Source organism: Otolemur garnettii, unplaced genomic scaffold (genome assembly GCF_000181295.1).
Source record: "Otolemur garnettii isolate 467f Iridium unplaced genomic scaffold, OtoGar3 scaffold00029, whole genome shotgun sequence".
In the NCBI taxonomy this organism is placed as follows: Eukaryota; Metazoa; Chordata; class Mammalia; order Primates; family Galagidae; genus Otolemur; species Otolemur garnettii.
In genome coordinates, this window is record NW_003852424.1 from 18,329,843 (window position 1) to 18,351,491 (window position 21,649).

General features: G+C 38.5%; 2 protein-coding genes and 1 long non-coding RNA gene across 3 annotated transcripts; 2 read left to right on the forward strand and 1 right to left on the reverse strand.

Moving 5' to 3' along the window:
• The first annotated feature begins 369 nt into the window (after window positions 1–369).
• Window positions 370–4,084, forward strand: LOC111724952. Its single transcript, XR_002773154.1, has 2 exons — window positions 370–468; window positions 3,676–4,084. It is a non-coding gene; the product is annotated as an uncharacterized LOC111724952 (long non-coding RNA).
• Window positions 4,085–15,133: 11,049 nt separating this feature from the next.
• On the reverse strand, window positions 15,134–16,028 carry LOC100941247 (histone H1.1). Its single transcript, XM_003788783.2, has one exon. The coding sequence runs from the start codon at window positions 15,892–15,894 to the stop codon at window positions 15,259–15,261; it is 636 nt and encodes a 211-aa protein (XP_003788831.1). The 5' UTR covers window positions 15,895–16,028; the 3' UTR covers window positions 15,134–15,258.
• Window positions 16,029–19,706: 3,678 nt separating this feature from the next.
• On the forward strand, window positions 19,707–20,092 carry LOC111724949 (histone H4). Its single transcript, XM_023512671.1, has one exon. The coding sequence runs from the start codon at window positions 19,727–19,729 to the stop codon at window positions 20,036–20,038; it is 312 nt and encodes a 103-aa protein (XP_023368439.1). The 5' UTR covers window positions 19,707–19,726; the 3' UTR covers window positions 20,039–20,092.
• The last annotated feature ends 1,557 nt before the right edge of the window (window positions 20,093–21,649 follow it).

The window sequence follows — 21,649 nt, forward strand, 5'->3', positions numbered from 1 at the left end:
CACCAGCTGCGCCAGCTAGCTCAGCGAGCTCTCGCAACAGCTCGGCCACTGGTAGCCGCTGGAGGTTTGGGGCCGCCCGGGGCACAACGGAACGCCGCCCACGAGCTAGCCCTGCCTTCAGCCGGCACCGGCTCCAGCGCCCTCTACAGCCTGCAGTTGATCTGCGCGCGACTCACACGAGGGCTTGTTTTCTGACGCCTCTGATTGGTCAACTCCCTTTCCTCAGACCCAGGGTTCTCTTACCTGATAGGCCACTTTTCGTCCATCTGCAAGCCTGGTGTGAGTCTGGGGCACCTTCTCACTGCACCAGGCTGAAGGCTGTACCCGAGGAGAGCCACTAATCGATCTCCTCGATGCTTCTCTCATTTTCCTCTGAGAGCGAGAGCTCCGCGAAAGGAACCGATCTGGGAGGAATACTCTTGTGATGGGATGGAGACAACCGGTCTGGGACCGCCGGGGAGAAACGAGGTGAGTTCAAAGGTCTCTCGAGAGGAGATGAGCTTAGGGCGGGACCTGAAAGTGGAGGCGGGGGGCGGGGGGAAGCCCCGGAAGGGCGGGGCGAGGCTGGTGCGCAGCCTGAGAACCCGCTACCCACCCCTCCCCCGCGGGGAATCTGTGGCTTGCAGTGACGGAGCTTTGCTGAGAAAGATTTCAAGTGGAAAAGTAAACAAAGTAAAATAATGGAACTATGCCTATGCAGACTTCAGACTTTTAAAAGTTAACGTGTGACTGTATCTACTGTTTAAAGAAGTAAAAGATGATGAACCGGTGAAAGAACTCGCTTCAGTTCCCCGAGGAAGCAATCACACTTCTGACGATCTGTTACGTTCTGGCAGTGCATATGTACACACACACACACACACACACACACACCCGGTGTCCATAAAGTTCGTGTGCAATTTAAAATAGTTCAAAACATATATAGTAATTTCCGAAATGTTACAGTATGACATTTAAACGAACTTTTTTCATGAGATGATTTTTTTTTTCATTTAAGTGAATTTTTAAGAACAGGCAAACCAATATAGATTGGTATCTTGTACTGACCTTTAGAGTTTAACCTCTTGCCAGTTTTTTTTTTTTTTCCTGCCAGGTATTGATTTTATTCTATCTGAGCAGATAATACTGTTTGTTGAGTCCATTCCATTAATGTGTTCACATGTTGGACGTTTAGGTTGTGGATTTTGAAAAACTGACAGGCTCTGCCATGGTGATCTCATGCTGTTTCTTATGCCTGTGATTCAGCATGTTATTAAGACTCTTCCGTGTTACTGTTTCTAATTTATCTTAATTCTAATGACTGCAAAGTACTCTTCTGTGGTGTGCATTTCTTTGCTCCATTGTACCTTTTCACTCTCTCAGTGAAGGACTTAGAAATTCTAGCAGTTACTGAGTACTGCCAGGTATTATTGCACCATGTTGCAGTATTATGTCCCAGTTTTTATGTCCTTTCGTGTCCTTGCCAACTTAAGGCATTATCAAGCTTTTTTTTTTTTTTTTTTTGAGACAAGTCTCGCTTTGTCACCCTCGGTAGAGTGCCTTGGCGTCATAGCTCACAGCTACCTCAAACTCTTGGGTTCAAGCAATCCTCTGTGTCAGCCTCCCCAGTAGCTGGGACTACAGGTGCCCTCCACAACTCCTGGCTGTTTTTGGAGACGTGGTCTAGCTCTTGAGCGGGGTCTGGAACTCCTGAGCTCAAGGAATCCTCCCGCCTCAGCCTCCCAGAGTGCTAGGGTTACAGCCTGAGCCACCGTGCCTAGCCTTTTTACACAGAAAGTCAAATAGGTGTAAAGTAATAGCTCATTTCTGTTTTACTTGTCCATATTTTTTTGGTTCTATGAGTTGTAAACTTCTTTAAATAACTTAGCATTTTAGTTTCCTTGTCTTCATTACTGCCAGGTGATATTCTTTGTCAGTTTTTCTATTGAATGGATTATATTTTCTTGTTAAAGATATATGGATATATTTGTTGAGGAAAGTTGACTTGAGAAAAAGGAAAGGAAAAATATATTAGCATAATCTAGATGTTAATCGCGTTTTGGTTCTCAATATTTTAAATGCCTTCTCACAAATATGTTAACGTTGTTCTATCTACATCCTTAATTGAACAGAATAAAAAAACCTTAATTTTAATGTAATCAGAATTGTGAATTTTTGCATTATGGCTTGTGTTTATGGGATTTACTTCAAGAAGTTCTTTTCTATTCTTAATTCACAGATTGACCTTTTTTATTTTCTTTTGCAAATTTTAGAATTTACCTTACATTTTGAGGCATTTAATCTATCTACTCTTGAATGTGAGATCTGGGTTAATTTTTGTCATTCATTGAGCTAGTTTTTCTGCCATCCTCTACAAAGGATCTGTCCTTTTCCCATTGTTATGCTGTCCCACCTTTTCATATATTCAATCTCCATATCCAGGGAATCATATATTCATATGATTTCATATATTCAATCTCCATATCCAAATCAGTGAATCTGTCCCTGAGCTCTCCAGTATTTTCTAATGTTCTCTTTGTTAGTAGAACGTTGTCCTTGGGGAGGGCTGATCTCCTTCATATCCTGTAGTTTGAAGTTAACTTAATCATCTGTGCATCTTTTTTTCTGTGTAAATTTTAGAATGTGTTTGTTCTCAAAAGTAAATCCATTTGAATTGTTTTGGATTACAATGAATACAGAGTTTTTTCTCTCCCCATTTTTATAAGATTTCATTTCCCACCCTCCTGCTTTTTTTTCTGTTGATCATTTTTGGTGGAGATCTGTTTTGCTAATTTGGGGAGTAGTAATGTCTTTTACTTTTGTTAATCTCTTCCCTTTGTTGTTGTCTTATCATTATTTTCTACTTTAATTTTTATCATTTCTTTCCTCGTCTTTTTGTTCATTTTTTTGCCTTCTTAAATTGAATAATTAGCTCACTGAATTTTAACTTTTCATGTTTCCTGAATGATATATTAGAGAAAAAATTTTTTTCCAGATATTGTTTCTAATTTGTTAATGTGGTTAATCACATTGATAGTTAATCTAAAGATATATAACTATTATGTACCAATAATAATTAAAAATACAAAATAATTTTAAAAAGTTGCTCTAGTGTTAAAACTATCTTGACTTTTTATAGCTTCCATGATGGAAACTATAAAATACATTTTTATATATTATACAGTATGATATATAATAATAATCACTATTATAATATAAAATATATTTATATTTTCATATAATATATTATATAATATATAATATAAAATATACAATAATAATATAAAATATGTTTTATTAGTATAAATTTTATATTATCATATATTTTTATATAAGTGTGTGTATTTTATACCCATTACATGTTCTATAAATACTGTCTTTGTAGGGAAGGTAGAACTTTACCCTCTATTTTTATGTCTCCGACTGGGCCTGAGAATCTGGCATAAAAGAGATAAACAGGAGAAAAGTATAGGGGAGGGAAGACTTCCCTCTTTCCTCTAAGGGTTTGATAACTGACTCTATGAAATAAACTTATATCAGGCAGATTAGCAGGAGATAAGATGCACAAATGTATTATGTGTATGAGAGGCCTAGCATGAAAGAAAATTGAATATCCTAAACCCAGTGAAATCTATAAGCTTATGTATTTACTCTTAAACCCAGTGAAATCTAAAAGTTTATATATTTACTTCATAGGGGAGAGGAGGAAGGGAGATGTAGACCATCTAAAGGAGAGGGAGATGAGATTCCTGGGAAGCGGATTCTGGACAACTGCATTTCTTTTGGAGGATCTGTCCTTAGTTGGATAAGAAGAGTTCAGAGAAGCTCCCTCCCTGCATTTGCCGCTCTCCAAGTGAACAGTTCAAAAGTAATCAGCACAGCAAAGCATCGGATTTGGGGCCGGTATTTCCTGAATCCCTTCAAAAACATACTGATTTGTTTAACACGAGTTGTGTAATACTGGAGCCCTCATAAGGAAATGAAGACACAAAGAATGAATGTTTTAGGTTGAGCAAAGAAAGGCAATTGTGGGAAAGTAATTAAAATATATGGGACGTAGGGAAAGATAAGAATTATTTTAATAAAGTCTGGTTGTTATTTTTGATGATAAGAATTTTTCTTTTCTCTATAGGGAAGGGCTCCTCTCTACATGGGAATTTCATATCCTGTTTTTAAGAAAAAAAAGGGGATCAAATGTCTTTCTTGCATCTGCTATTTTTCAAGTGCCTTTTACTCAAAATTGCAAACATGCCAGAAGTGCAATGTTTGGGGATGTCATGTTCTGAATTCCACCACTGATTTGGTAGGTTTTCTATTATAGGTAGCTAATCATCTCATAACCTCTCTTCAGAAATTTTCCCTTTAATTCTTAGAGGTAGATAATGACCCTTCTTCCTAAATACTTCGATTTCAAGGTAGGGCTTTAGGAGGTTTCAGTCTACCTAGACAGATAGATGGAATAAATACAAATTTAAGAACACAGTAATCAGCACATACACAAAACATTCAATAAAAGTTAGTGTTTGTTGTTATTATTATTAAAAACGATTAGTTGTAAATTTTTTCTTTTTTTGAGACACAGCCTCAAGCTGTCACCTTGGGTAGAGAGAGCTCTGACATCACAGCTCACAGCAATCTCCAACTCCTGGGCTCAAACGATTTTCCTGCCTCTGCCTCCCAAGTAGCTGGGACTACAGGCGCCTGCCACAATGCCTGGCTAGTTTTTTTTCGTTGCAGCCGTCATTGTTTGGCAGGCCTAGGCTAGATTCAAACCCACCTGCTCAGGTGTATGTAGGGGCACCTTAGCCGCTTAGGCCACAGACGTTGAGCCTATTAGTTGCAAATTATCTTACAGTGGTACTTAGTGCCTGAAGAGACTTTGAGCTCAAGATGTGGAGGTGAGAGACCCTTGTGGGGGTCAAAAGGGGAGGCTTCATGAAGAAGGGGGAACTTACTGTTAAAACAAAAATCCCCCCCAAACCTAGGATATTTAAAATTATTATTATAAAGCTTAATAATTATAGAAAAATGAAAAAGTAATTTAAAATGACTTTAATCCTATTACTCATAGCCCCTTTTTATAACTGGATGTACGTTATGCTTTTGATACAATTTTCAAGCAGTTATATTAATATAAACTCCTATTCTTTAGCTGCCCAGCATGTGGCTATAACTAATATTTTGGTTATATGTGACTTACTGATGGACATTCAGCATTTTTTTCCTCTTGCCAAGACTAAGGTGACCAGATTTTAACATTGGTAAAGCGAGACACCATTGACGGGGGTGGGGGAGGCGGTTCTTAATTAAAAATTTGGTCTATATGGAGCAACAAAAATTTTCATAGAATGCAAAAATAGTATTGTAATATATTTTTTTGAATTTCAACATAAGTACAATTTACAAATATAATACGTTTAAAAATCATGTATAGTATTTTACTGTTTGGCATATTTCTCATTTGAGTGTTGTTGTTTAAAAGGTCATGAAATTTTTCACAAGAATTTGTTAAATTATATTTCACACATAAAATGGCTTTCAAAGTCTCAACACTTAATTGTGATTTTTCTGATGTCCACACTCTATTTACTGTAGAAAAAACGCATCCAGTTGCAGCATTAGTTCCTGGTAAAGACAGTGCATATCCCACAATTTTTAGTGCATTATTATATGAAACATGGTTTGTTTCAAAATGATGAAATATTTCTAACCATTTGTTCTCTATTGTGATTTTTGCTGATGCCCAAGATTTAACCTTTTCCTTATCAATATGTTTTTTTAATAATGATACCTCATAAGTCGTGTCACTTTCAAGACCAGTGCTAGACTTTTTGCTGCCACTATAAAATGTAAAACGAGTACTGTCTGCTAAATTCATGAAATAAATAAATAAATAACTTACCTAAATTATCTGATAGCTTATTTGTTGACATCAGTTGTTTAACTAGCACTAGCATGCAGTATGATGTGTATGTCTGAGAGACAGTTACAAAATGTTCTTGTCGTTACCAATGCCAAAAAATGCCATTGTTCATTAAGCCCAAACAATGGTGGTCGAATTCTAACAACTGATCAACAATGTGAACTTTGATAAGCAGTACTCAATAATCAGTTCTCAACAATTATTTGTTATTATTAAAGTTTAACATTGTAAAATTAACAAAAATAATATAAAACTCATATCCTGGTGAAATAGCCACATGGCAGCTGAAAACCGTATATTCCCTTCCCATTCTCCCGCCCTTCCCTAGCTTGTCTTGCATTCTTTCCAAAAATCGGGACTTTTTAAAAACGCTGCAGGACACAGGACAAATTGTTAAAAATCAGGATTGTCTCGCCAAAAGCAGGACGTCTGGTCACCTTAGCACTGCAGTTTACATTGAAGTATATGTTTCTGTGCATATATTCAACAGTTTTTTTCAGAGTGTGTACTAGGAAGGGAATTGTTGAGTGTTAGGTGATGTACACTGATAAATGGGTACTCCAGGCTGCCAAATTGCAACTTGCCACTGTGAGTGTGAAATAGTATTTCACTGTTATTTTTATTTGCATTTTTGTTGGCCTTTTTGTACTTTTTTCTTAACACCAGTTGAATGTTGGTACACCTTTGACCAATAATCTTTTGAATTGTTTTTTTTTTTTTTTCCTTTTTTTGTGGTTTTTGGCTGGGGCTGGGTTTGAACCCGCCACCTCCAGCATATTGGGCCGGTGCCTTACTCCTTTGAGCCACAGGCACTGCCCTTTGAGTTGTTTTTCTTTTACTAGCTGATTTTTAAGAGGTCTTCATAATATTTTTATGGATTATTATACTTACCTGTATGTGAATAAATAGTTTCTACAACTGTATTGTCTCTTAACTGTGATTAGAATGACTCTTGTGTTCTAAGAAATGTTAATTCTGATCTGTTCAAATTAATTCAACAGTATATTCCTGAATACTTTTTATTTTGAATATTCTCTAGTCCATGAAATTTTGCCTTTCCCTGAGGTTGTAAATATTCTCTTTATCTTCTACTAAAATTTTAAAAAATTTTCTTTTCTCATCTGTATCTTAATAGGTCTGGAATTTTTGTGTATGATATGGGATAGAGCTATAATTTTCTTTGGATTACATCTAAAAGCCAGTTCTCAGCCTTAATTATTGCACCATTCATTCTCTACCAATTTTTAAGGCTACTTCTATTCTACAGTTTTCATGATCGTTTCTAGGCTTTCTGTTTTATCCTACTGTTTTACTCATCAATTTCTGTATAAAGGCTATCCTCTTGGAAAAATAAAACAATCCTGCCAACCATAGACCCCTGTAGGTCCTCCTATTTATTGAGGAATAATTTATACACAATGTACCTGGATTGATTATACAATTAATTGAGTTTTATATAGCCAAGTGGTTACTACTTGGTATATAATCAAGATACAGAACATTTCTACCAACGTAGATCATTTCCTTTTGTACTATTCCTTCTGCCCTATCTTCATACCCTTGGTCCCAGGCAGCTACTAATCTTTCTGTCATTACAGCTTAGTTTTTCTATTTCTAGAATTTAATGGGATTTGGATTTACATCATATATGTTCTTTATGTTTCTCTACATGTTGAGATTCATCTCTTTTGCTGCATGTATAAGTAGTTTATTTATTTCATTGCTGCATAGTATTCCATTATATGGATATATTACAATTTATCTATTCACTCATTAATGGGCATCCAGGTTGTTTTTAGTTTATAGCATTGTGAAGAATGTCACTGGTATTTTGGTAGGGATTCCATTGACTCTATAGATTGCTTTGGGTAGTAGAGTCATTTTAACTATATTAATTCTTCTAATTCATCAAAATTCAGCAAAATTTCATTTGCTGTGTCTTCTTCAATTTCTCTCAGGGTTTCTAGTTTTCATTACAGAAGTCTTTTACCTCTTGGTTAAATTTATTCCTAGGGCTGCTCTGGTCTTGTCTTTTCCTTTTTCTTTCTTTTTTTTTTTGGCTAGCTATTGCAAATGGGACTGCTTTCTATTTCAGCTAATTCATTGTTCATGTATAGCAATAATACTGATTTTTCTATGTTGATTCTGTACCCTGCACTAAAACTTTACTGAGTTTATTTATCAGTTCAAAGAGTTTTGTGTTTGTGTGTGTGTGTGTCCTTAGGTTTTTCTTATGTAAGATCATGTCATCTTCAAACAAGGACGACTTGTTTTCCAATCTGGATGTCCTTTAATTCTACCTCCTGCCTAATTTCTCTGGTTAGGACTTCCAGTACTATCTTGAATAAGAGTGGAGACAGTGGGCATCCTTGGCTTTTTCTAGTTCTTATAGGAAAAGTGTTTAGCTTTTCCCTATTCAATATATTAGCTATGGGTTTGTCATATATTGCCTTTATTGCATTGAGGTACTTTTCCTTCTATACATAATATATTGAGAGTTTTAATCATGACAGATGTTGAATTTTATCCCATGCTTTTTCTGTATCTTTTGAGATGGTCATATTGTTTTAACCCTCATTTTGTTGATGTGATATATCATGTTCATTGATTTGCATATAATGAACCATCCTTGCATCCCTGGATTGAATTTTATTTGATTATGGTGTTGTGTCCTTATCTAGTTTTGGTATTAGGGCTATGCTGGCCCCATAGAATGAATTTGAGAATTCTCTCCCCTTCAATTTTTTGGAATAGTTTGGGAATTGGTAGTAGTTATTTAAAAGTTTTATAGAATTCAGCAGTGAAGCTATCAGGTTTTGGGTGTTTTTTTGTTGGGAGACTTTATTACTGATTTAGTTGCATTACTCATTATAATCTGTTCAAGTTTCTTCTTGGTTTAGTTTTGGTAGGTTGTATGTGTTCAAGAATTTATCTATTTCCTCTAGGTTCTCAAATTTGTTTCAATTTTGTTTATTTCTGCTCAGATCTTTATATTTTCTTCTACTAGTTTTGGGTTTCATTTATGCTTGCTTTTCTAGTTTATTGAGTTATACCACTGGGTTGTTTGTTTAAAATTTTTCTGTTTCTTAAATATAGGTATTTGTTGTTATAGACTTGCCTATGAATACTGCTTTTGTGGTGTCCCATAGGTTTTGGTATACCATGTTTATATTTTTCATTTGTTTCAAGGGATTTTTAATTTTTTTCTTTTTTTTTTTTTTGCTTTATTGCTCCAGACTAGAGTGCCTTAGTGTCATAGCTCATAGCAACCTCAAACTCCTGGGCTCAAGTGATCCTCTTGCTTTAGCCTCCTGAGTAGCTGGGACTACAGGCATGTGTGAGCATGCCTGGCTAATTTTTCTATTTTTAGTATAGACTGGGTCTCACTCTTGCTCAGGCTGGTCTTCAACTCCTAAGCTCAAGCAATCCACCCACCTTTGCCTCTCAGAGTGCTAGGATTACAGGCATGAGCCACTGTGCCCAGGTATTTCATGGAATTTAAAATTTTTTTCTTAATTTCTTCCATTACTTATTGGTCATTCAGGAGTGTGTTGTTTAATTCTTATATATTTGTATAATTTTGAATGTTCTTGTTATTTTATTCACTGTGGTCAGATAACATACTTGATCAGTTTTGATTTTTTTAAAAAAATTTTTTGAGATTTATTTTGTCCTAACATATGGTCAATCCCGGAGAATGTTTCATGTACTGTTGAAAAAAATACGTTTTCTGCAGCTGCTTGGTGAAATATGTTGGGTGCATAAATATCTGCAACTGTTATGTCTTGCTGAGTTGATCTCTTTATTATTATACAGAGGGTACCAAAAAATGTATACACATTTTAAGAATGGAAAAAATTGCAAATTGTATTAAAATTATAATAATATGTATCAACAACAAAAGATGAATATAAGTCACGTTTGACTTCTGCAATTATAAGAGGTGCTCAAAATGGTTACCATCATGGTCCAGACACTTTTGATTACAGCAATTTACTGCTTGAGCAACAATTATCAAAGTGTCCACCTGTATTACAATGCATGCTATTTCAATTTCTTCCCAAAGTACTGCCAGTGTAATCAGTTTTCTGCAGTACACCACTTCCTTTAAGGTTCCCCATACTTATCCCTCTATTGTCATTGTACTTCCACAATGTTTTAGAATTTCAAATACCACTTCAAAACAACATTTGCTCCTCTAAGGATAACCATGATTTCACCATTTTCTGATTGTCCTTCATTTGATCAATACCATCTTTAGAGCAAACATCACACTACACATTGGTACTATAATTCATTTTGACTTCAAAAAGTAGATAACAGCTTAAAATGTATATACATTTTTTGACACCCCCAGTATGATGTCCTTGTCTCTTTTTATAGTTTTTGACTTAAATTATCTTTTATCTGTTGTAAATATTGTTTGGTTTCTGTTTGCATGGATTATCTTTTTCCATCCCTTCATTTTTCAGTCTATGTGTGTCTTTACATTTAAAGTGAGTGTATTATAGACAGCAGTCTACAGTTTATTGGGTTTTTTAAAAAACCATTTGACCATTTGGTATCTTTTAACTGGGAAATTTAATCTTTTTAGAGACAGGATCTGACTCTGTTTTCTGGGGTAGACCACAGTTGCATGATCATGGCTCACTGTAATTTTAAACTCCTGGACTCAAGTGATCCTCCAATTTTAGCCTCTGAAGTAGTTAGGACTATAGGCATATGCCACTTTACCTCCTTTTATTGTTTTTTTGGTTTTTTTCCTCTTTGAGACAAGTTCTTATTGTTGCCCAGGCTTGACTTGAGCTCCTGGCCTTAAAAAATCTTCCTGTATCAGCCTTCCAAAGTGCTGGGATTATAGATATGAGTCACTGTGTCCAGTCCTATGTTCAAGGTTATTTTATATATGTAATATATACATATATATACACATAATATATATATGTACAGATTATATTTCTTTCTTTCTTTCTTTCTTTCTTTTTTAGAGACAGAGTCTCACTTTGTCACCCTAGATAGAGTGCTGTGGCATCACAGCTTACAGCAACCTTCACCTCTTGGGCTTAGGTGATTCTCTTGCCTCAGCCTCCCAAGTAGCTGGGACTATAGGCACCTGCCACACCCCCTTCTATTTTTTTGTTGCAGTTTGGCCATACCCATACACCTGCAACTCTCAAATTTATAAATCTACTTCACATCAACTCTGTCCTCTCCAAAACTTTTGTTAAGACCACCAGTGATCTCCAGGCTGTAAAACCAGGGGACTACTAGTCTCAAGCTTGTTCTTCCAGAGATGTCCAACTTTTTTTTCCCTCTGTTGCACATTGAAAAAATAAGAGTTGTCTTGGGCCACATGTTAAATGCAGAAACACTAATAAAAGCTGATTAGCAAAAATAAAAGTCCATGCATACTTTTTGTGCTATTGACACCACAGATAAGCAAAAAAGTCCTCACAAAATCAGCATGCAACCACAGGCCCCAGGTTGGACACCCCTGCATCTATCAGCAACATTTAACCCAGTTGATTAATGCTTCATCTACTGGGTAATTTAGGTTCCACAAATTTCAGAATATCTGATTCATCCTCCCTTAAACCCCTACTGCACACCTGTTTTTCTCTTATAGATAACAATTTTAGAAAAACATACTCGGGCAGCGCCTGTGGCTCAAAGGAGTAGGACACTGGCTCCATATGCCAGAGGTGGTGGGTTCAAACCCAGCCCTGGCCAAAAAAAGAAAAACATACTCATCTAGTTTAGTCATGTAATCACATTGAATTTGAGGACATAACATGTAAGAAAGCACTGAACAAATTAAAATTGTATCAATACATGATAGCAATACATTTCTTCTCTGTAATATGATCTAAAAAGAGGATATTCCTTTCACAATAGAAATAAACCTATAAATTAAGTAGGAATAAAATTAAGAAAGTACATAATTTACATGGAAAGACAAGTAGAAAAAAATAGGTCTCACTTTAAGAACTTAAAAGATGGCATATTTTGGTTCAGTGGGAAAATGAATGTATTAATTAATAAGTGAGTTTGGAAAAACTATTCATTAATTTCGGAGAATGCAAACTTGGATTGTATCTTAAACAATATAAAATAGATTCCAGACAGTTTAGAGACTGAAAATTTTTTTAAAACAAAATAACAAAAGACTGCAGAAATAATAGAAGAGTGGGGTAGTTTCTTAACCCAAACTAGAAACCTAGAAGCCATGAAAGACACATTTGTGACTAAAATATTTAATATTAATGTTGAAATTAATATTAACATTATTAAATTATTAAAATTATATCACTTAATATTTAAACATTTATATATCAAATACATGTAAATGAAAATATACCATAAGCAAAGAAAATACTAAAAAATATCAAAAATAGAGAACTATTGGCAACACAGGTGGTTTAAGTATAAAGTTCATTTCTTTATTATGTGAAAAACACCGTGGGACAAAAGAAGCTGCCGGGTGGAAAAGTAAGAAATACAAGCAGGAAATTCCCCAGGAGCATATTCAAAAGGCCAATAACCCTAAAGAAAAGGATTCACTAGCAACTATGGCAATGCAAATCAACATGAAATAATTTAACAGTCATGAGACTGGCAGAAATTAATGAAACCATTCCTTGATAGTTGGAATGGAGGAAGGGGAGTGATCTCACACGTTTCTGGAAGTGTGAGCTATTTTCAAGATATGTCAACACCTATTGAAATTTAAAATACATATATTCTAAAACCTAGCAATCTCTGCTCTGAAACTCTATTATTTAGTGCACGGTGTTCAGCTGCTGTAACTGGAAACATTAAAGCTCATTAATAGGAAATGGATCAATAAATAATGCTGCTCCATGTGAAGGACATTAAACATATCATCTGAAAGATTTTTGAAAGGTTTTGTTAAGAGAAAAGCAACATGGACAATGTACATAATATTTTGTGAAAAAGTAGTAACTCTAACCCCAAAGTAAATCAGTTATGCATGTGTACAGATATGTGTGTAAGAGACTAAATTTAAAGGAAAACACAGATAGCTATGGTAGTATCAATTTGGGGGAAGGAAATCCAGTGATCTGACCTGCCTGTAATGAAGACTTTAGAGGATGGAGGGAGTTATGGAAACAGATGAAAAAAGGAAAAGATCTTCTAAGAAGTACAACTGATAATTAAAGAACTTGTACGTGTTGGGCGGCGCCTGTGGCACAGTGGGTAGGGCGCCGGCCCCATATACCGAGGGTGGCGGGTTCAAACCTGGTCCTGCCAAACTGCACCACTAACAACAAAAATAGCCGGGCATTCTGGTGGGCGCTAGTAATCCCAGCTGCTCAGGAGGCTGAGTCAAGAGAATCGCCTAAGCCCAGAAACTGGAGGTTGCTGTGAGCTGTGTGACGCCATGGCACTCTACAGAGGGCGATAAAGTGAAACTGTCTCTAAAAGAAAAAAACAAAAACAAACTTATATGTGCGTATACAAAAAATCTACCGAGGGCGATAAAGTGAGACTCTGTCTTAAAAAAAAAAAAAAACTTATATGTGCATGTGCAAAAATGAAGTTTTACAACTAATTGACCTGTGCTATACAAAAATGAGCAAAATTGGCTCATTATATACTGTTTGTTCGATGCGAACAAAAAATTAGTAAAATGTAGGGCGGCGCCTGTGGCTCAGTAAGTGGGGAGCCCGTCCCATATACCGAGAGTGGTGGGTTCAAACCCAGCCCAGGCCAAACTGCAACAAAAAAAATAGCTGGGCGTAGTGGCGGGCGCCTGTGGTCCCAGCTACTTGGGAGGCTGAGGCAAGAGAATCGCCTAAGCCCAGGAGTTGGAGGTTGCTGGAGTTGTGACGCCCCTGCCCTGTACCAAGGGCAATAAAGTGAGGCTCCGTCTCTAAAAACAAACAAATAAAAAATTAAAAAATTAGTAAAATCTGAATCCTGGAATTAAAAGTGTGAATGAAGGCTTAAATCCTCCCAAAAGGTCCCCAGCATTTAATGTGAGTAGCTCCATCAGAATTGAAAATACGGCAAGACTCGGGCAACGCCTGTGGCTCAAATGAGTAGGGTGCCGGCCCCATATACCGGAGGTGGGGTTCAAACCCAGCCCCAGCCAAAAACTGCGAAAAAAAAAAAACAAACCCAAATGGCAGGACTGATGATCCAGTTCGGCACAGAATATAACTTTCAAATATTCAACTGGGGCGCTTTTGTTTCTATAAAAAGAAGGGAGTGTTAGGATTACAGGCGTGAGCCACGAAGGCCTAGGAGGGTAGATTGATCGAGCTCAGGAGTTTGAGACCAACCTGTGCGAGAGTCCTTCTCTAAAAATAGCCAGGCATTGTGGCAGACACCTGTAGTCCCAGCTATTTGGGAGGCCAAGGCAAGAGGAACTCTTGAGCACAAGACTTTGAGGTTGCTGTGAAGTATGGGGCATCACAGCGCTCTATAGAGGGCGACAAAGTGAGATTGTCTCCTAAAAAAAAAAAAAAAAAAAAAAAAGGATTTGAGGCTTCAGTTCTAAGATTCCATTGCAGCTAAGCTCCTTTGTGCTAAACATGAACCTCCCCCCGCCCCCCCACTTCCCCCACTCCAACCCTTCAAACCAAGCCGATAGCCAGCAAGTCTATCTAGGAAATGGGCTGGGCGAAGCAAGAGCAACCGGCATCTTCAGAACTCTAATCGCGCAGCAGTAGGCGAGCGAGGCCTACCAGGGGGAGGCTCTTTGAGGAGGCCAATTTAGACGCCATTCACCAGAGCGGGTCACTGTTGTTTTCACTTACTTTACTAGCCACACCTGCGGAAAGAGGGCGTGATTAAACCAAACATTTCACCATGTACTCCAAAAAACGTTTCTTAAAGCCTGATTCGGAAAAGCCCTGTAAGCAACATTGGCCCAAGAATGCAAAATCCCTGGCTTTGAATTTAAACTAGCCACGAAAGTTGGAGTAAAAAACGTCATTCATATATATATATATATATATATATACATATATACATAATGTACAATCCAAGTCTGGGTCGGGGGTTATACCAATACCATTTCCTCCAGGATATGAGACTTCCAAGTGCATCTAAAAGGCTATTTTGGTGAGTTTGCGAACTAAAGGGCAGAAAGTAGGACTATACTCGACATAACATATGGTGTATTTTAAGTCACCTGAAAGATGTTGTTAGCTGGAACCTAAAACTAGACTCAAAAAAAGTGATTATAATATTGAGAGCAAAGCTTGGCTTCACAGCCATCGCTTTTGCTAGGGTACTGAGGTCTCATATGCTGGAGCTCTTTTTCTGAAATACATAGGTGGCTCTTAAAAGAGCCGTTGGGTCAGTAGAAGAAGCTTCCAACCAAAACTTTACTTTTTCTTGGCTGTTGCCTTCTTGGGTTTGGCAGCAGTCTTTGGCTTAGTCATCCTCACCTTGGCCGCTTTGGGCTTCACAGCCTTGCCAGGACTTTTACCTTTTTTGGGCTTCACTGCTTTAGACTTCTTGGGGCTCTTGGAAGCCTTTGTTACAGCAGGCTTTTTAGCTTTTTTGGGAGTCTTCACATTTTTCATAGCAGTAGCCCCCGCGGCCTTTCTAGGTTTCTTAGAAGCGGCCACTGCCTTGGCTTTCACTGCTACCTTTGAGGCACTGGGCTTAGCTTCCACAGAGGCCTTCTTGTTGAGCTTAAAAGAGCCAGAAGCGCCGGTGCCCTTAGTTTGCACCAACGTACCCTTGTTTACCAGGCTCTTAAGGCCCAGCTTGATGCGACCGTTGTTCTTCTCCACGTCGTAGCCAGCAGCCGCCAGCGCCTTCTTAAGAGCAGCCAGAGACACGCCACCGCGCTCCTTAGAAGAGGAAACAGCCTGCACGATCAGCTCCGATACGGAGGGACCAGCATTTTTCTTGGCGGGTGCTACAGCCTTCGCAGGTTTCTTCGTTTTCTTGCCAGCTGAAGGCTTCACAGGAGCAGTGGAAGCGGCTAGGGCGGGTGGTGCCGTCTCAGACATAGCAACTGCAGAAGCAAGCAAACTAAACTGATTAAAACCTAACTGGGCAGAAAGGTGCAAAAAAAGCCCCGGCGCAGCGTATTTATAGGGCGGGGCTGCACCGTGATTGGTGCGCCCCAGTGCCCGCCCCTCGTTCCCTAGCGCCCAGAGCGTCGCGGCGGTCTTAACAGTGTCTGAGAATATGGCGTAGGGTGGGAGGTGTCGCTAAGGCCTAAAATTGATCTTCCCCTGCCCGCCGGCAAACACCAAAAGGCTATCCCTATCGCCTAGTTGAGACGGAAACTATAGGGAGGCCCTACCGCCCAGAAACATCAAAGGGCGTTCTTACCTCTCAAAAAGTTATTTTTGAAGGAAGAGATAGAATGAGGGGAAGTTTGTAAAATTTCAGAGTATTTTCCAGAAACTATTAGAGGACGCATTGTCAGGGATGTTCATTTCTAATTTGTAAGAAAGGTAAAATACTGTGTTTTAAACAGTTGGGGTGGGAGAGAGGAAAGCAAGGGTTTTAGGTCTTGTCTGCAGATTTGAGACAAGTTCTCATCAATGCCACTGCATTTCCCGGCAATGTTTTATTTAGAGCGGTATGTCTGGCGAATACCTTTCACGTACTATGGCCAAAGGAAAAGGAATCGGAGAAAACACCAGAATTCACTAAGGGCGCAATTAACCGCATGTGTGAGAAACAGTATGCAAACAATTTCTGCAATTGCAATTTATTTCTGCAGTCCAACGAACTTAATTTTAATACAACATAGCCCAAATAGGTTTTAACATTTACAACCTATGTTTTCATGTCAGTACACGATATGAAGGTACCGTGATATGATCATCTCATTCTTTTCATTCTACCAAGATTTATGAAGCTCACAATTGAGCCTATGAGAGGCATTAAATAAACCACAGGGAACGAAACCGTTTCTTGACAGGCATTGTCCTGAGTGAGGGTTTAGGTAGCCGGACTGTGAAAAACTAAAGGACATACTCTGGGGATAAGATTTTATGGCACCCGCCCTTTAAACCGTACCAATAAAGAGCATTTAAAAACAACACGCTAAAACGATTTCACACTGGTAAACATAGACTTAATCAACAGGAAAATAAAATGCCATTAAACTGAGCTCTACTTCCACAGAACCGCCTAGGGCTCGGGAGCTTAAGGCGGTGTCTTCCGCGCGCACAGTGGCAGTTTTCAAACAAGTCCGCACTGGGCTAGGTAACTGGAGAATTCCGTTTCTTTTAAATAACATGCTAATATTGTTAGAGACACTTCTTGTGTCCGTCTTCTCTACCAGTCTTTTCTACCTCACATTTTACTGAGCTGTTTTCAAATGTGTCATATAATTTCTAATAACTTGGTAGAGAACAATTGTAAACAAAACTATCCATCTTAGTTTGAAGACTAGTCAATTATAAAACAGGCATACTATGTATGTTGGAAAGTTTGTAAGTAAAACTCCTTTTTAAAAAATACAATCTTTTATTAGGGTAATAAATCAATCTAAACAAACGCAACTTTGAAAAAGGAATTACTCCAAATTTTCTGATACAGGGTAGTTTGTAATACTATGTTTTTATTAAGTTAATGGCTCTACCATTTCCATTGGCTTAGACTTCAATAAAATAAATGAGCTCAAACCAATCAAAATGTAGTGTGGCCTACCTGTTAGTAAAAAGGGTCGCATATTCTCACCATTTCCATGTTTGAGATGATTTAAACTGTCAGGTCGCTCCAGAAAGCTAAAATATGCTTTTGACGGTCAGGGTTCCTCCAACCAGCTCAGCAAGGGGAACAATTGCAAACTGGCCTTATCTGGCGCTAGTTCTAAGGAACCGCGATTTCGCGCCTGGCAAAGCATTCCCAAGGTTTTAGAAAACAAGAGCTTTGGGAAGCCGCAAGTGTAGGATTCCAAAGAGGATAAACATTCAGCAAGATGTTTTTATGAGCATTAGTGTAGCTTACTGCATTAAAGATTATGCTTTGTAGGTTCAAACGAAGGTTCTAAATTAAAGCATGACAAAAGAATCCCATTTTTGTGAGTTTTCAGAAACTTCTAACTCGATATTGGGTAGACGAACAAAAACCCCTAAAGGATACATTTTAAGAAAAAGAATGGGCAATACCTTAATTTTTTTTTAAGAACTGAAGATTATACAGAATTGGAGAACTACAATACCATTGAGGCTGATATCTTTAATTTTATTAAAAGGTAAACATGCTCAATCAAAGTTTCCAGTCAAGAAAATCAGATGCAAAAAAAGTTTTTTAAAAAAAAGCGCGAAATGAGTTAGCAGGCAGCTGTAATGCCAGCAACTCCGGGGCTGAACCGGGAGATCCTTTGTGTCCAGGAGTTCCGGCCAGCCAGGGAACAAAGCGAGACGCCCACGTCTCTTTAAAAAAAAAAAAAAAAAAAGCTTTGGATAGAATATAGTAGCCAATAAAACTGTACGTTTGTTGGCTACTTTAAAAATAAACCAATCGGCTCCTAAGACGTAATATTTAAACTTTTTTTCTCATCCAATCACTACACTTACCCTCCTATAAATAATAGCAACAACTCTGGTAGCCATTTACAGGATTGTTTGGTTTAAGGGTTGTATGTGTTACCCGTTATGGCCCGCACAAAACAAACCGCTCGTAAATCCACTGGTGGCAAAGCACCACGCAAACAGCTGGCAACCAAGGCAGCTCGTAAGAGTGCGCCGGCCACCGGCGGCGTGAAGAAACCCCACCGCTATCGGCCTGGAACCGTGGCCCTGCGCGAGATTCGCCGTTATCAGAAGTCTACTGAGCTACTGATCCGTAAGCTGCCTTTTCAGCGCCTGGTGCGCGAAATTGCGCAGGACTTCAAAACCGACCTACGTTTCCAGAGCTCTGCAGTGATGGCGCTGCAGGAGGCATGCGAGGCCTACCTGGTGGGGCTTTTTGAGGACACCAATTTGTGCGCTATCCACGCCAAGCGCGTCACCATTATGCCAAAGGATATCCAACTCGCCCGCCGAATTCGCGGAGAGAGGGCGTGATTTCACTGTCAGCTTTGATACTTCAACCAAAGGCTCTTTTCAGAGCCACCACATTTTCAAGTAAAGTGGCTGTAAAAAGCTCACTAAGTCAGTTAAGCTAGCCGTACACATATCAAAATTAAACATGTCGGCGGCATTTTGCCCGGTTAGTTTTAAGAAGTACGTGAAAGGGCAGGCATTTCGAGAATATTAAGATTGGACCAGTTGAAAAAGTTGTAAAAGATATGAACAAGAACAGTACAAAGAACCTAATGGCTGGGCGCCGGGCGTTGTGGCGGGCGCCTGTAGTCCCAGCTACAAGTGAGGCTGCGGCAAGAGAATCGCCTGAGGTTGCTGTGAAACTCCATGGCACTCTACCGAGGGCGACCATAGTGAGACTCTATCAAAAACAATTTTTATGTGATTAGTTACGGAACATTAAAAGGAAACTACTGGAAAATAAAATCTTGTCATTTTACATTGGTCTCTGACCTTGACATTCTTAGGATTACCAGGATTTAAAATTTATTGTGAAAAATTTTAGAGTATTTCTTAAAATACAGGATCTTCGGAATTATAGGGAGTTTACACTTAAATTCTACACCTACTTCAAGCAAAACTATGTAGCTCAGTTAAGGAAGCAAAAACCATTGGTCTAGCCGGCTTGGTGCTGGAGGCGGCCTTAAGGGGCGGGACTTTAAGCGTCAGGTTTCCCGCCTGCGCGCTTTTCATTGTCTGTATCTGCTGAGGGGTGGGGAGAAAAGGGGAGGAAGGTATATAAGGATCAGATCTTTTCTCTCTAACTTGCAGTTGGCTCAGATCTTTGGAAGTCATGTCTGGACGTGGTAAGGGCGGTAAAGGTTTGGGTAAGGGGGGTGCCAAGCGTCACCGTAAGGTGTTACGTGACAACATCCAGGGCATCACCAAACCGGCCATCCGGCGCCTCGCCCGGCGTGGTGGAGTCAAGCGTATCTCCGGTCTGATTTACGAGGAGACACGCGGGGTGCTCAAGGTTTTCTTGGAAAATGTGATCCGGGACGCTGTGACCTACACAGAGCACGCCAAGCGCAAGACTGTCACAGCCATGGATGTCGTCTACGCCCTTAAGCGCCAAGGTCGTACACTATATGGCTTTGGCGGTTAGGGTTTCTGAATTGGCCATGGCTTGCCTTTATGAACCAAAGGCCCTTTTCAGGGCCGCCCAAATGATCAAAAGAAGAGCTGTGGTAACGTCACTGGACTAAACAACTCAATGCATAAATACTGACAAAGCCAAAGGAACAAAGAAGACATGGAAGGGGTTAAATGTTTAATCGTTTAAAGTTTATGCTCATGCAACTGCCTAACAGTATACCCACTTACCTTCTTTTGCCCAGCTTTCATGGGTGTGGCAAGGGAGCAATGATAACTCGAAATATAAGTGAAAAACAACCAGCTATTTTAAGGTATTCACGCGTTTCAGCGAACAAAGCATATTACTGCCCAATCAGCAAGCCCCATTCGGAGTGTCAACCAATCAGAACTGATGACCTAATAGTCCTGAGCCTAGCCAGAGAGGGAGATGGAAAAATGGTAAAAAGCTTTACTGAAAATGGCAAAATCCTGTTTTAGAAATTTTTTTTTAAAAATTGTTTTTAATGGATGATGAAACGAGTAAGCGACATCTAAATCTCCCTTAATCTTGTACTGGGAACAGTACGGAAATTATCAGCCCAAATATTTGTATAGACTTAAAAAAAAACAAAAAAACAAAAACTCCGAAATGGAACCCGGATTTAGGCTCCACTAGATTCAGGAAATATTAAAATCAGGTTTAAGGGCCGGGAGTGGTGACTCACGCCTGTAATCCCAACATTCTGAGGGCCGAGGAAGGTGGATTGTTTGAGCTCAGGAGTTGGAGACTGTCCTGAACAACAGAGAGATCCCGTCTCTACAAAAATTAGAAAAAACTAGCCTGGCGTTTTGGAGGGCGCCTGTAGTGGGACTACTTGGAAGGCTGAGGCAAGAGGATCGCTTTAACTGAGGAGTTTGAGGTTGCTGTGAGCTATGATGCTATAGCACTCTACCTAGATGACACAGTAATACCGTCTCAAAAAAAGGAAAAAAAAATACATACATAAAAAAATACATACATACATAAAAAATACATAACATTTAATATTTACATTAAATAATATGTATTATATAAATTGCATAATGTTTAATATATAAATGCATATATATGTAAAAATAAAATCTGGTTTAGGGAGTAAAGGTTTAGGCACTCTCTTTCAGTGCCAACACAGCCCTCAGCAAATTAGCCAGAACTTTTCCTTTCTTCACAAAGAAATGGAAATTTGGCTGATGGAAATGTTCTAAAATTAGATTTTAGTGATAGCTATACAACTAAGTAAATATACTAAAATTCATTGAATTACACTTTAAAGTGGGTAAATTTTATGGTATGTAAAATACCAGGGTGCCAAGAAATGTGTACACATTTTAAGAAATATCTACGTGTAACTTTTCGAGGGTGAGTTGAATTACTGTAGCAATGCATAGTATGATGTTTGATCAAAAGATGGTGGTGTTAATCAAATAAGTTGGCATTCATTCATGACAATGCAACAGGCAGGACAAAGAAAATGGTGGAAGCCAGGTTGTCCTTAGAGAAGCACAAGATCATTTTGAAGTTGTATTTGAAATTCTAGAACATTGTGAAAGTACAATGATGATGGAGGCATGAGTATGGGAGACCTTTAAGAATGTAGTGTAA

What these genes read in the sequence shown, in the direction of transcription:
- LOC100941247 (XM_003788783.2), bottom strand. Translation starts at nt 15,894, where the DNA reads ATGTCTGAGACGGCACCACCCGCCCTAGCCGCTTCCACTGCTCCTGTG.
- LOC111724949 (XM_023512671.1), top strand. Translation starts at nt 19,727, where the DNA reads ATGTCTGGACGTGGTAAGGGCGGTAAAGGTTTGGGTAAGGGGGGTGCC.